We start from the raw sequence: 13,925 nt of genomic DNA, 5'->3' as shown, positions 1-13,925 counted from the left end.
AAGTGTGGCTTTGATTCTGTTGTTTGTTGCTTCTGTTTGGTGCTGCTCAACATCAGCAGCAACAACTGGGGAAACCAGTTGTCATTACAAAGCGCCCCCAGTGTGTCTGAACCCACATGTGTGCAACAAGAGCAACATTGGAGTGTTAATAGCAGTCTAAAAAATCCTGGTGGACAATGTGAGTATTTGTGTGTTCAGCCATATTTGTGCAGCAAGACATTTTGTACCTTTTTTTTTTTTTAACTGTATCTGATCAGGATTTTTACTTAAGATTTAAATTACAGTCCAAGGGTCCAAATCAAAGTGGTTTTATATTTACTATAAATGACACATATAGACACAGTGCACAGTGTGTGAGTGTCGTACCTCCTCTGGCCTGCTCAGAACATGTCCCTCTGGTCCAGTGATACCCATCTGCAGCATCCGGGCTTGCTCCTGTTCAACAAACACAAAAAAACTCGTACAAATACTGCATCATATGCAAGACTCTTCTTTGGTCATCGGGGGCTTAAAAGCTCGAGCAGATGTAAACTGGTGGTCACGGTTCAGAATAACAATCTGTTTCTGTGTAAGTGACGCATATGAGCAGCAGATTTATCATCTTTGTCAGGCCACACACGGTGGGAATCCTCTGGCTGTTGAGGGTCTTTGCACACATGTTCACATTTTGTGTTGCAGTAAATGCAGAGGTCAGCCCTGCATGAAGAAAGAGTGATTGTTTCCGAAATACATTATTTTCCATTAATCCAGCAGCAATCGAAGATGTCAATCTCATTGCTGAGAGTAATGAGATTACCTTGATTATTTTTCAAAGAAAATTTACTCAAATATCTTGATAGGTCCACCTAGTAAAAGTGTATGCATGAAGCATTTCGACGGTGCACAAATCTCAACTACAGCGGGTGCATTGGAGGATAGGCATGCACCAGATTATCCCTTTAAATATCATATTTAATGGGGTGGCCCGTGGCGTAGTGGATTCAGCAGGCGCCCCATGTACAGAGGCTATAGTCCTCGCTGCAGCTGGCCCTGGTTAGAGTTCTGCATCGGATGGCCCTGTGCTGCATGTTGTTGCCCCTCTCTCTGCCCCCTGCTTCCTGTCTCTCTCCACGGTCCTATCCAATAAAGGCATAAAAAGCCCCCAAAAAATACTTAAAATAAAATAAAAAAAATACATGATATGTAAATATAGATGTTAAGAACTGTCTCTCTTTATGCTTTCACCAACTATCATTAAGTGTAGCACCTCAAGCATCTTCTGAAGACTCAAAGTCAAAAATTCTCCATCTCATTTACACTTTCTGCTCCCTGGTTGACTTTTCATGTAGACTTGACAACAGTCATGAATAAGTCAGAACCCTATTAGTCTCTTATTGCAGCATGAACAAAATCGAGATTTTCCACTTACACCATTGGCTGTTGCTAAGTTTTACACATCCACAGCAGGCTTATCAGGCTAACATGAACCATGATGACAACGAGGCATGTCATCATCAGAAAACTCTGACCTTCAGTGTTATGCCTCCCTTAATGTAGTCTATAATACACATGCGGAATAATACACATGCGGTATCTTGGCAGATACCGCATGTGTATTATTCCTCTTTCCGTCTGTTGTGTCTGAAATCTGAACAAAGCTGTGATGAACATAAAATGTTATGTCTGAAGGTCAGAGTATCTGTGATAAGAAGAAAGGTGCTTAACGTTGATGGGCTTTTCTTCTGGGCATTAAAAGTTTTGGGTCTGGCAAATTTTGCATTTATCACCTCAGAAGTGGTGCTGAATGAAACAGCATCTTTAAAATCTTTCCAGATCTTATTTCCATCCAGATCTCTATAAAACTGCATGTTTGAGGCTGTTGGTTTAGCGTTAACAAGCTAAGTAGAGAGGTAGTCGCAAACATGACGTAGTGTTAGCCTACACTGCTGTCCGCTAGCTAAATATAAAAAAGTAAGAGCACTGGTCATTCAGCTGACTACAATTAGGATGTCAGTATGTCATCTGATCAACAATAACAATAGACAAGTAGCTGAACCAAATCAAATCATCAAAAAATAAAGAATGTGCAGAGGCAACAAACTCAAGAAAGCGGTGGTATCCCTGCAGCCTCTGTCCTCAGAAACGTGTCTAAGGGGAAGAACTTTTTTTCCATGAAGTGGGATAGGTGGTTGGCAAATCTACATGAGAGTATTTCCAGCAAAAAAGTAAAAACATGGCTCTGTTTAGCCCTGCTATGATGGAACTGTTTCTTAAGAAAAAAGCTGGATGAAACGGTTTCCACTCGCCTTATGTAAAGCTGCAGATGCACTTAAATTAGATCAAAAGATTTGAGTGAAATTTTGTGTTATACTTGTGTAAGATAATCCAGATGGATATATCCTGTTTATATGTTTGTCAGACAGCAAGATTACACAAAAAACAACACAGACAAATTCCCTGAAACTTAGAGGTATTGAGGGTTGAATATGGGGTAAAAGAAGAGCCTACTAAAAGTATAGGCACAAATTTGAATAATGCAAAACAGACAATTGGCTTGGGCAGAGATATACCGTCTGAGTGCTCCTCTGGTCTTGGAAAGCCTAAGGAATCTTGATCTACTTGCCCCTTTAGCTAACCCTGTGTTTACCACCTCTTTACAAGGAGAGCTGGGATTATAAACTTAGCAAGCCGTAGTCAGAATGGCTTTATGGAAATATGGGGAAGGAAAATACTTCAATATGGCTTTCATATATTCTTGGCGAAATAATATTTTTTAAATTCCATTCGAGACACACATTCGCTAATGAGTCGCGATCCTTGTCAGGAACGTTTTCTTTTTTACTGGATTTTGAAATTTGTATTTCAAGAGGGAAACTCGAAACAAAGTTTAGCTCAAACAAGTTTTGAGTGCTGTAGGAGGAACTGTAGCTTTAAGCTCTTTAGTCGTGGTTTCAGCATTTAACCATGGTGGTTGTCACTTGATCACAACACCATTTATCACATGCAAGTCTCAACAAGGCGCTTCTATCTCAGCAGGTCTAATGTAAGGACATGACATAATATGTCAGTTCAGATGTATTTGGTCTTACAACTGATGGAAATCAGACTCCTTCAAAGCTCCAGTTTCAGACTGGATAAGGGAGCCCGGATTTATGATTAATCAGATCCAACATGCGCACAGTGATAGGATCCAGGCATGGGCTGGAGTTCTGACTAATAACAACTGTCTAAATCCACCAAGTATTATGGCTGATTCACTTTCTTTAGTCCACATACGGCACAGCCCCGTATATAGTACACCCACACATTACTGTCCCACACAGCCTCTCATCGGTGACAGTGTGTTTAGTCTGTCGGTAGTGAACGTGCACTGTGATAAGGCTCGACTGGAAAGGCAAACTCAAGTGAACTAAAGTTGAGTAACTCCCATTAAGCATAAACAGATCACAGATCTGGAGACGGAACAAATAATTAAAGAGAGTGTAAAAAGGGAAACGAGGAATTTTTATTGTTACCTCAGCAATGATCTCGCCATTTTCAGCATGGACCTGAGCAATGACTCCCCTCTCTGCCAAGAAGGTAAAGACCTCATAGAGCTGCAGGAGAAGGGAACAGAAAAATTACAGAGGTACTGTTTTTACTTTTAAAAACTGTTTAGACAAGGACAAGACACTGCTTTTTAACTCGGGGGTCACTCATAGGCCACAATTTAAAAGAAGCCCGCAATTTTACATGATGTCTACCATGACACACTGCAATTACTCTGTGTGGTCTCCAGAAATGTTGAAACTCATGTGGGATGAGCTCCAGTTGTTGTCAACATTGCTGTGCCATGGTTCCTTAACAGGGTGCATGACATCAGTTTTTCAAGATGGACTATTTCAGTTGCTTCATGTGATCCTATAAAAACCAAATTAGCAACGGCTGCATGTGAAAACATGAAGAATTCTGCCTCGCACCGTCTGAATTTGCACTTGTTTACAAGGACTTACAAACTCATGGTATATCACAGGCTACAGTACAGGGTATTTCCAAGAAGAAAAAAGGTGCAGACTTTTTAATACTTTGCACTTTGTTAAAAATCTGTGCTTAAAAATAAATATTGTATCTCTTTTCTTTTTTTTTTTACTTCATTTTGCAGTCATGTTTCTTGAATCCTTAGTTCATCAGCAAGTTCAGTTTGATTAATTTGCCATTAATCTGAATCACAGAAGATAAATCTAAATAACTTTAGATTTAGCATGAACACCTCTTCAAGGCAAGTTCATTCATATAATTTACAATTCTATGGGCTTTGATTTCCTTTGTTTTTTTCTGTCTTGTTTACAATGCCCATAAAGAGCTCATTTTGTAATGTCACTGTACTGTGACAAATTAGTGATAAAAGTGACTGTCCTGATTGGTGCAAAGATAATACAAGGCCCTCAGAAACAGAAAAACCCAGTTAGAACTGAAACAGATGGAATCTTTTATTTATTAAACTCAGGGAAATAATTCTCTTACTGAGGCGGAAGAGAACCGTAGTAACACAAAAGTGAACATTATTGAAGAATTGGATTTTGCATAAAGAAATGTTTTTGCTCCTCATCTCTTCAAATCAAATACTTGCAAAACAAAGACAAAAAAAAAACAACAACAAGGGAATATCTTCCAACAGGAACTTTAAAGTTATTGTACCTCACTGTTGGTCATCTGGTAGTAGTCCTTGTAGGCCATGTAGACCTGGAATGAGTTCACGCCTGTAAAAAAAAAAAAAAATCAACATCTAAGTAACAAGAAAACATGATCGGTTGCACCTATCCCAACCCCACCCCTATTACCTTAAATGTGCTGATGTAGGTCTTTTTTTTATTTTTAGAGTTCCCCCACTGCCACATAGCTTGCACTGGTCCATCCTGCCAGGCAGTTACCTAACAGCAGTGTGGCCTGGTCGCTAATTTTTATCCACAATGTCATTTAACTGTTTCTGTGGTACGTCTCCTTTAGTCCTGCTAATGGGACTACAACTCCACCATCTTGGACAGCAGCTGGCGATGGTGGTCCTTGTTGTACCATTTCCAGCTGCAGTCCAAGACAGTGGAGTTGGTGTCCGCCTGCGGCACCAGAAACTCGCAGTTGAGGCCGCTGAAAGACATAAAGGACCGCCACAGAAGCAACCAAGCAAACCTGCGGTTAGGGAGACACAACATGGGCTATTTCAGAGTCAGCTGGTACCTTTCTCCTTGATGAGATCGTCCACCTCCTGCTTTACGCTGTCGTTCCAGTGGGTGATGTCCACATGGAGAGAGTAGTCACAGCTGGATTTCTCATCGGCCCACTGCTTCCACTGGTCATAGGCCTCTATCAGGCTGGTGCCAGGCTCTGGGATCACGTGGTCCACTGGTGAAGATGTATGGAAGACCAAAGAGGACCGCAAGATGAAGGAGGGGCAGGAGTGTGAGAAGAGAGAGAAGTTTGTTAGGGTGTTTAAAATGAAAAAAGGTAATGGTCCCAAAGAGGAGAGATGACAGGAAAAATTCAGTGAAGAGACAAAAGAGTGACAGAGTGGGTTGGGGATAGTCACATGAGAATTTGTCTGCTGGTGTTTCTACTTTCTCTGTGTATTGTTTATCTTGCATAATCAGCTGTCTGAGTTCCTGCAGTGCTCAGGCAGTCGCGACAAATCTTGTCAGATGTCACATTACATTTAGTTCATCTGGCTGGAGATGTCCTTGGAAAAACTTGGGGCCCCACTCAACTGTAATAATAATAATTTTTTTCAGTAAGATGCAGATCTTGAAATACACTTTGCACATTTTACAAGCATGTGATATCTACTGCTTCAAGCATATATTTAGAAATATAAGGAACATTTGCATGACTGTATTTGTACACTGAAAAACAGAGAGTAGATGTTTATCTTTGCACATGCCTGTAAAGTGAATACTCGCAGTATTTTGTGTCTGCTTTGCCTCACTGTACACAACTGTATCACGGTGCAAGAAATATCCTGCTCCATCTTACTCAGCTATTATAATATAAGGCTTGCTGCTGGCTCACCACCTGACCATCTTCTTGATCTCATTAAATACAAAGACAGCCCAATCTGCTTATGTTAATAGGATACAGCTAGAAATGGTAGTCACACACACACACACACACACACACACACACACACACTAAAAAACTGACGGTAAACAATAGAATAACAATAAATTGACAATATTGGCAAAAAAAAAAACATCATTATCGTTACCCATCGGCCATCTGAAGCGCCTTTTTGTTCACAAATCAACAAACGGAACATTATCTGATGAAAAGAAAGCCGTGAACTGGATACAGTACACACAAGGAGACGCACAGTATACATTTCCACTTTCTCACACATCACCCCTTGGAATATAATCCCTCTGTGAATAGATCCTATGAATAGAGCTTACTACAGCAGCATGCCTGTTAGTGTGTGTCTGAACACAGAGCCACAGTGGCAAACCGGCAGCAGAGTGGCAGCCAGCCTGAAAAAAGTTCACGGTATTAATGAAACTTTGTTATTTACCAGCTGTTCGCTGTGATAGCGTCTCTAACCCACATGCAGCTACACACTGAAGCTAAACTCTACACAGACAAGGATGCAAACACACTCCTGAGTGGTGCCCTATTTCCATGGGAGCAGTGTTTCACTATGTACCGCCCACCATTCCTGTCCCCTAAACTCAGTCTTTTGTGCAGCACTTTTTTGGAGAGTTGCCCATCCCTCCCTTGCTCTTGTCCTTATTTTGGGTTCCAGCCCTCCCTCGCCCTCGTTACAACCCCCTTTTGGCTTTAGTCTCTGTGTGAATGCTGAGTGAGGCTTCGCCTGCTGTCAGTGTCACATGGGTGGATGACTTTCGCAACAGCTCTTACCGATCATGGTTGTGCCACCAGCAAGGGCAGCTTTTGTTCCCTGAGCAAAGTCATCCACAGTTGTGGTTCCGCGGTATGGCATCTGGAAGTGGGTGTGGATATCAATGCCGCCGGGAATCACCATCTTCCCGTTGGCCTCAATGGTCTTAACACCACCAGGCACAATCAGGTTGTCACCAATTTGCCTGTAAATGGGACATGATATTGTCATAAATGTATGTAATTTCACAGTGAATTTAAAGTGAATAGACTTTACAGTAAAGTGTAAAATAAGAAAACACTCAAATACAGATGTACAATATGAGAATGAATAGATGTATACACATAACTTAGTAGATAAAAAGATAGAACAATAAGAGAAATAAAAAACGATACTATACTGCTCTATAAAGCAAGGTGGGATATGCAGGTAGGCTGCGTAACAGTGCATCACAATCATGACCTAAAATATTGCACATAAATGCAGATAGCAAGTAAAAATAAAAAGCTAAACATATATTTTGGTTCAACATTTACATACATTTTTTTCATTAGACCAATCTGGCATTTTTCAAAAGAAAGTCGTCATTCTAAAGCAATTCAATTAAGAAAAAGTAATGTTGTTTAAATTTCCCCGTGTACTCAGCTAAGCTTGAAGCAGCCTATTCTCACCATGTCAACACATAAACATTGGTTAAAAACTGTTTAAAAAAAGACAAGGGGGCCCGTCGTTCTGACTTTATAGAGGAGACGAGCCAGACAGACAAGCAGGCAGAAGCCAACATTTCTGTGCATTTGCCAGCAGCTCGATAGCGCTGCAGGCTAACGGGTGTTTGTTATGCAACACCAGACTTTTTGGGGCTTCCTCTCTCTGAGCTGCCTCAGTCAGGAGAAACGGGGGAAAAGAGTCTACACTTGGAAAGATGGGGGACAACTGATCATGTTCCAATTACCTTGGCTTCATCAAGCAGGGTGGAGACCGAACTCGGGACTAGACAGATTTTTAAACTATAACTCTAAGACAAACGCCTGAAAAAGGCCCCATTTTCATTGATGTTCATATTTGTGGTCATGCATTCATTTTAAATTCATTGTGTTTTCTTATTTTTGTTGCACAGTTCCACAGAGTAGAATAAGCCAGATATGTTGACATGGCTACTTACTAAATATTATGTTAAATTCAGTCAGATACATGGGCTGATAGAAGTGGAAATCAAACCCTCTCGCTCAAAACAAACAGATTAGATTGTAGCTGTAAACTGGAGCGGCTGAAGTGTAAGGTGTTATGTGTCATAACAGGAAACAACTAATCTTTTATCCCTAGCTTTCCGCAGAAGCCATTCAAAGCCATTTGGGGGAGGGAGGGAGCAGCTGAGAAACAAATAAGATTAGAAAATAAAGGGGTGAGTAGACTGATGAAAGTAAATGGGAAGAGTTGCAGTGGAGGACTTACTTAATGAGGCCATCCTCCATGTAGATATCAGCATGGAAGGACTGGTCATCGTTCACAATCCTCCCGCCTTTGATCAGAAGCCTGTCGCTCTGTCGGGAAAAGCATGGGAGGAAGGGAGAGACGGGGGGGGGGGGGGAGAGATATAGTTATTCAGTGCAATTCTCATCCAAGAAAGATTCAGTTTGGCTAACAACACAGTAAGGTAAATATCAGCTCTCGGAAGATTCACTGAGTACGGATGTTTCTGCGCTATATTTAGAGTTAGACAGTGCTCGTCTATTTCTCTGTAGCTACTTTATGTCCTTCTTTTTCCACCCAGAGGAGATGAACAATGTTTCATTCACTCATGGCTGCAAAAAGACAGGCATGTTTGTAACTCTTCTCCCATGCAAACACATTACACCCAGTTTCACTATGGACCACCCGGTAAAACAAGCCATAGTTTTGAGGAATTTTTGCTCAACATTAGGTGCTATAAATATTATAACTCTTTTCATTCATCTATCTACACACAAAATGGTCATAAGATGAAAAACCTGGAAATCGGAACCATAACACAAAACTGCATACATTTATACACAGATAAGCTCGTACACATGTAAGCAAAACTATAGAACCCATTAGGAAAATTTGTGTATTCATTCGGCCTGATGGTTCCCTGTGGTCAAGTTTAACCTAACTTAATACTAGGGCTGTAGAGATACACTGATCTCACGATATGATACAATACACGATATTCAGCCAACGATTTGATACGATTCGATACGGTTCAATACACTTACATCATTTTCTGAAAGGGACAGTGTGATTTGACATGAATCGTCGCTGATTGGACTGGTGGTCCGTCCTTTGAACCGGAAGGACAACACCGCCAGACCAACGGAAACAAACAAACATGTCCCAAACGTCTCTTCAGCGTATGCAGACTGATGTTTATGTTGTAAATTGTCGACAGTATTTCAAGTATCACGTCATATCCATGTCTTGCATCAAAATATTCTTTAATAGCAGCGTGTACGTTGTCACTAGCGGCGCCCATATTTTGAAAACATGTAAACCATGTCGTTCAAAGGACAGAAGGACTTTGCCTTCCCTCTTAATATCTGATTATAAATAAGATTAAAGAAGTGTCTTTTAAAATGATTCATAGGTTTTATCCCTGTAAGTTATTTTTACGTATATACAAAAAGGACATTGACGTGGACTGCTCACTCTGCACACAATCTGAAGAAGATCTTTGTCATTTGTTCTGGTTCTGTCCTTTTTCATATGTTTTCTGGCAAGATGTCTGTACATTAACTTCCCAGAATATTTTATCTGGTTTCTCTCTTACGTATGTAAACATACTGTTTGGGTTCCTCTTCTATCCTGTGAACAACAAAGATCAATATTACGTCATCAACCTGCTAGTTTTACTTGCTAAATACCATATACACAAATCCAAATTTTCTAATCACAAACCCATCCATCCACCCATTTTCTATACCCGCTTAATCCGTCAGTCGGGTCGCGGGGGGGCTGGAGCCTATCCCCTAATCACAAACCATCTTTTTTCATTTTTGAGAAGGAGCTCAAACAATACATTACAACAATCCAACACTATACAGAAAAGCCACTGAGCTATGCACTTTATATAATATTTTTATGAACTAATTTATCACTGTTTTGTGACCACCCCCCTGGCATTGTATTGTATTATGTTAATGTTCTGCGTTTTCACTAATTGTAACGTCTGATTTTTCAATAAAGTTTGCTTAAAAAAATAAATAAAATAAATAAAAAAAATAAAAAAAATCGATACTCTCGGCTGAAAAATCGATACTTTATCGGGACAGAAAATATCGATATATATCGCAGTATCGATAAAATCACTCAGCCATACTTAATACTGCAAAGAACCCCACAGAGCCCATATGAAAGCGTAATTACTGCCTAACATTCATTTAAGTCAATATGCAACATGGTAAATCTCTCAAGTCTTGATGACATCATCTGAGAAATTGACATTTTGCTGCTGGGAGCAGAGCAGAAGTTGCTTTGAAGCACTGATCCGGGCTTAACATCTTATCCAAGTTTATCCTGCTTTTATTATGCAACAAAACTAGCTGTGGAAGTTAAATTCTCTGTGCAATCCATCATCAAACAGACCAAATGCAATCATCTAATCAGATTACTGATCATTTTCTGTAACAGGAAGTGTATAATGTTTTTGAGAAAATAATAATCCACCCCAAATGTGATACACATGCTCCACAGCATCACATCTGAGGAGCCCTTCAGTGACACATCGCTTAACGTGCTCTCCTCAGGAAGTTGCTACGATGCCACAGTGAGACAGCAAAGATTTTGCAGCAACTCTACCTCAGACTGACTCTAGCAGGTCGTTGTCATGGCAACGGGTTGCTATCCGAAGAGAGACTGAATAGGAGGGCAGAGTAGGAGCCTGCTTTTGCTGATGTGCTGTGTATCTGATTGGGTGTGGAGCAAAGTGGGGAGCTTCAGGGATGGATTGAGCTGTTAGCTGGCAGATGGGCAACTGGACAGCTGGTTGGCAGCTTTCTGGGAAAACTGTGCATTTGAGCTTATTCTTAATCCACTGGGCACAAAAATACATGTTGACACAATATATCAGAGGGGAAAAAAAAGATAAAAAGAAGCCCTTTTCATACACTTTCATTTGATTAATACATCAGGAATTCATTCATTGATCAAATTCCTGAAGCAACTTGACGAGCAATGTAGTTTGTTACACAGAATCATCCAGGAAGAACAGACTGTATATAAAGAATGGACATAACCACAATAACATTACCCATTGGTTTGTGGACTACCATTTAGAAGCATTGAGCTTCTCATTTGGCCATGGAAGCAGCAATTATGTGCAAGTGATGAAACTGACAGAGAACCTGTGGTACATGGTAACGGCCATGTCCTTAATTATAAACAATTTTAAGCCTTTTATACCATTTAAACTGGTAGGTTATGGGGGTGTATTTTTACTGTAAGGTTGGAGGTTTTAACATTCTGTACTCTGTAGAGTGACTATCTTCTGGAAACTACAGTCTTTTTTAACTTTGCAGCTGACCTCAACTTTTCAGCCCCAGAGGTTACCGCTTCATGGAAAGCCAAGTGTGTGGAAAACGGTTGGAAAAAGAAAAAAAGCCCTTTAAAATATAGTTGGCAGGTAAAGTAATAACACATCATTTGTATGTGTTCTTACAGGTAGATTTATATCTAATATTTTTTCTTTAGTTTTGATGTCCGATAGTTCTAGTTTATATCAATAATTTAAATAGTCTGCAGTTGTCAACCGCATGTGCACACAGCAAGACAAATGGATGTGTGACATAACGGCTAAAATAAAGTGATTCTGATTCTGAGGTGACTGGATTATCGACTTGCCATCTCGTATCTGTGGAGCCTTCGGTGACAAACTTTGCTCATCTCGCAGTCAAGAAATACTCTCCAGTTCTGATATTGCAGATGCTACAGCAGCGTCTATGCTAATCTCATTTGGAACCACCATTGATGAATACCAGTGGCTGCCAGTATTGGTCCCATTCACTGTTACTTGTCCACAAACGCATACTTTGTAGAGGCCACTCTGACAAGATTTGCCAAGATCACTGGCCCAGTGATATATTGGATTTACTGTCTTTGGGTTTGGGGTGAAAAAAATAACTCAACTACATCAGAATAAATATAATCAAAACAGTTATTACTTCCAGTTCTATAAATGCCTTAGGCACTTTAGAACTGTATACACAGCCAACAAAAAAAACCTCTCACACTTAGTCTTCTGACATTTTTAATGACTAAGCTGTTTTCTGCTCAAACGTCACCCTACCCCTCCTTTTGTGTTCATGATTACAGGTACCCAAGCACTCTTATACTCTCAAATGAAATAAAGAACAGTACTGCAACCTTCCCATCATTTGAAGTTGAATGATTTTGTTATTATGTGCTATGAGATCATTTCCAAACCAAGATCATTAGGCATGGGAACTTGTCAGAGATATTTCTCTGTGATGTTTTATCTGTCTGGTAAATGACAGGTCAACTAATCAAACATGAAAATTATTGAATGCAGTCCGCGGTGTCTGTGCTATTCTGTGGCGATGCAGAGCAACAAATACGGCATGTCTCTGACACAACAAGACTTTTTTTTTTACAGCAATAATATAAAGTTTAACATCCTGTATGCATCTGCACTCTGTTACAATAGCAGAACTCCTCGCCCCACCCTAGTCCTCCATATTTTCCCATCAGCACATGTGTGCAATGATTTACGTCCCTGGCTGCGGACCCAGAGTTTCATCACTGTAATAAACTGCAGCTATTTCATTTTCACCTTTCAAAAAAAGGAAAAAACAGCCCAGTTTTGCCAGCACCTCAGAGTATACACGCATAATATCTGCTGAGCTCATATGCAAACACAATGTGGGTATTCTTGTGTCTTTCTGTGTGTGTATGTGGTTGCGATGGTGAATGGTGATGTATGTGGTGATGGAGTAGTGTGAAACTGAGCCCAGGGCCTGCAGGCAACCACACCCTGAAGCAGCACATAACAACCATCAGTGGCTGGAACACAGCACCAGTACAGATCATACTGCTGAGCCCGCTGCCCTGAAACTGTCACTCATTAACTCAGAGAAAGTTCCTTCCAAAGCAGAGTGCTGTTGAAAAACTTCATCATCCTGCACTACCTAATTCTGAGGTTCAACAGTGGGTGCATACACAGACCTTCATCCCACCTAACAGAGTATAGCAGTTAAGCAAGTAGATGGATAATAACAAAAATGATCATGGGTGGCAACTAACTCCTTTCATTATCCATTAGTGTAGGAAGGAATAGCTTGTTTTGTTACACCAATCAACCAAATGGAGTCCTAAAGCTGAGTATTTTTGCTTAAAAAGTATTTCAAAGCAATTCTTGATCATTACAATTGTTACCGATAATTTTCTGTCAACAAATGAATCGGCTAACACTTGCTGATCTAAAACAAGCAACAGACAAATATCTCAAAATGTTGTCAGAATTATGGGATAGTTTGGTGTATTCATGTTTGATCGGCTTTGGAGAGATTGATATAAGAGCTTCGGTCCTCTCTTAGAAAGGGCTCTCTTAGGACAAGATAAAGAAATGAGAAAATACAAAAGAGGATTTGTTTTCTCAGGTGATTTAAATCTGTCTTGCTGCTGATGGTGTCAGGTAATAGGCCTACACTGTCGATGTTTAAGCAAAGTACCTCATACAACCTTGCTTTAAAGAGACTGAACTATTTCTTTAAAATCGTGTTAAGAGAAGCTAGAAGCATGCACATTCGACCAATGAAGCAATAGTTAAGTGTATGTGCTGAAAATGAACAATTTGGAGTCGAGAAATTGTTTTAAGTCACTTAACGAGCAAAAACATCAAACAAAGGTGAGGTTTTTTGTTGTTTTTTTCTGTTTCGCATCATTGTGAACTCAATTTTTTTGGGTTCAGTAGGATAAAAGAAGCTTATCTTCATCATTTCCTGACATTTAAATCATTTGCTTGTTAATGAGAAGTAGAATTAAAGAGTACACCTCAGCGATACGGGCCTCCTCTCATCAACTGCATCAGTGAAGAGTTTTCATCGGATTTATA

General features: G+C 40.1%; 1 protein-coding gene across 1 annotated transcript in view; it reads right to left on the bottom strand.

The window, feature by feature from the left end:
- Nucleotides 1-13,925, bottom strand: part of dpysl3 (dihydropyrimidinase like 3) — a 38,291-nt gene that overhangs the window by 16,696 nt on the left and 7,670 nt on the right. Inside the window, exons 2-7 of the mRNA XM_075486690.1 lie at nt 8,294-8,382; nt 6,862-7,046; nt 5,194-5,358; nt 4,657-4,718; nt 3,495-3,575; nt 367-435 (exon numbers count right to left, since the gene is read on the bottom strand). Of these exons, the coding sequence (XP_075342805.1) occupies nt 367-435; nt 3,495-3,575; nt 4,657-4,718; nt 5,194-5,358; nt 6,862-7,046; nt 8,294-8,382 (651 nt within the window). The remainder of the gene's footprint in view (nt 1-366; nt 436-3,494; nt 3,576-4,656; nt 4,719-5,193; nt 5,359-6,861; nt 7,047-8,293; nt 8,383-13,925) is intronic.

Source organism: Odontesthes bonariensis, chromosome 16 (assembly GCF_027942865.1).
Source record: "Odontesthes bonariensis isolate fOdoBon6 chromosome 16, fOdoBon6.hap1, whole genome shotgun sequence".
In the NCBI taxonomy this organism is placed as follows: domain Eukaryota; kingdom Metazoa; phylum Chordata; class Actinopteri; order Atheriniformes; family Atherinopsidae; genus Odontesthes; species Odontesthes bonariensis.
Note: the sequence above shows the minus strand (reverse complement) of the source record. Positions and strands in the feature narration are given on the sequence as shown.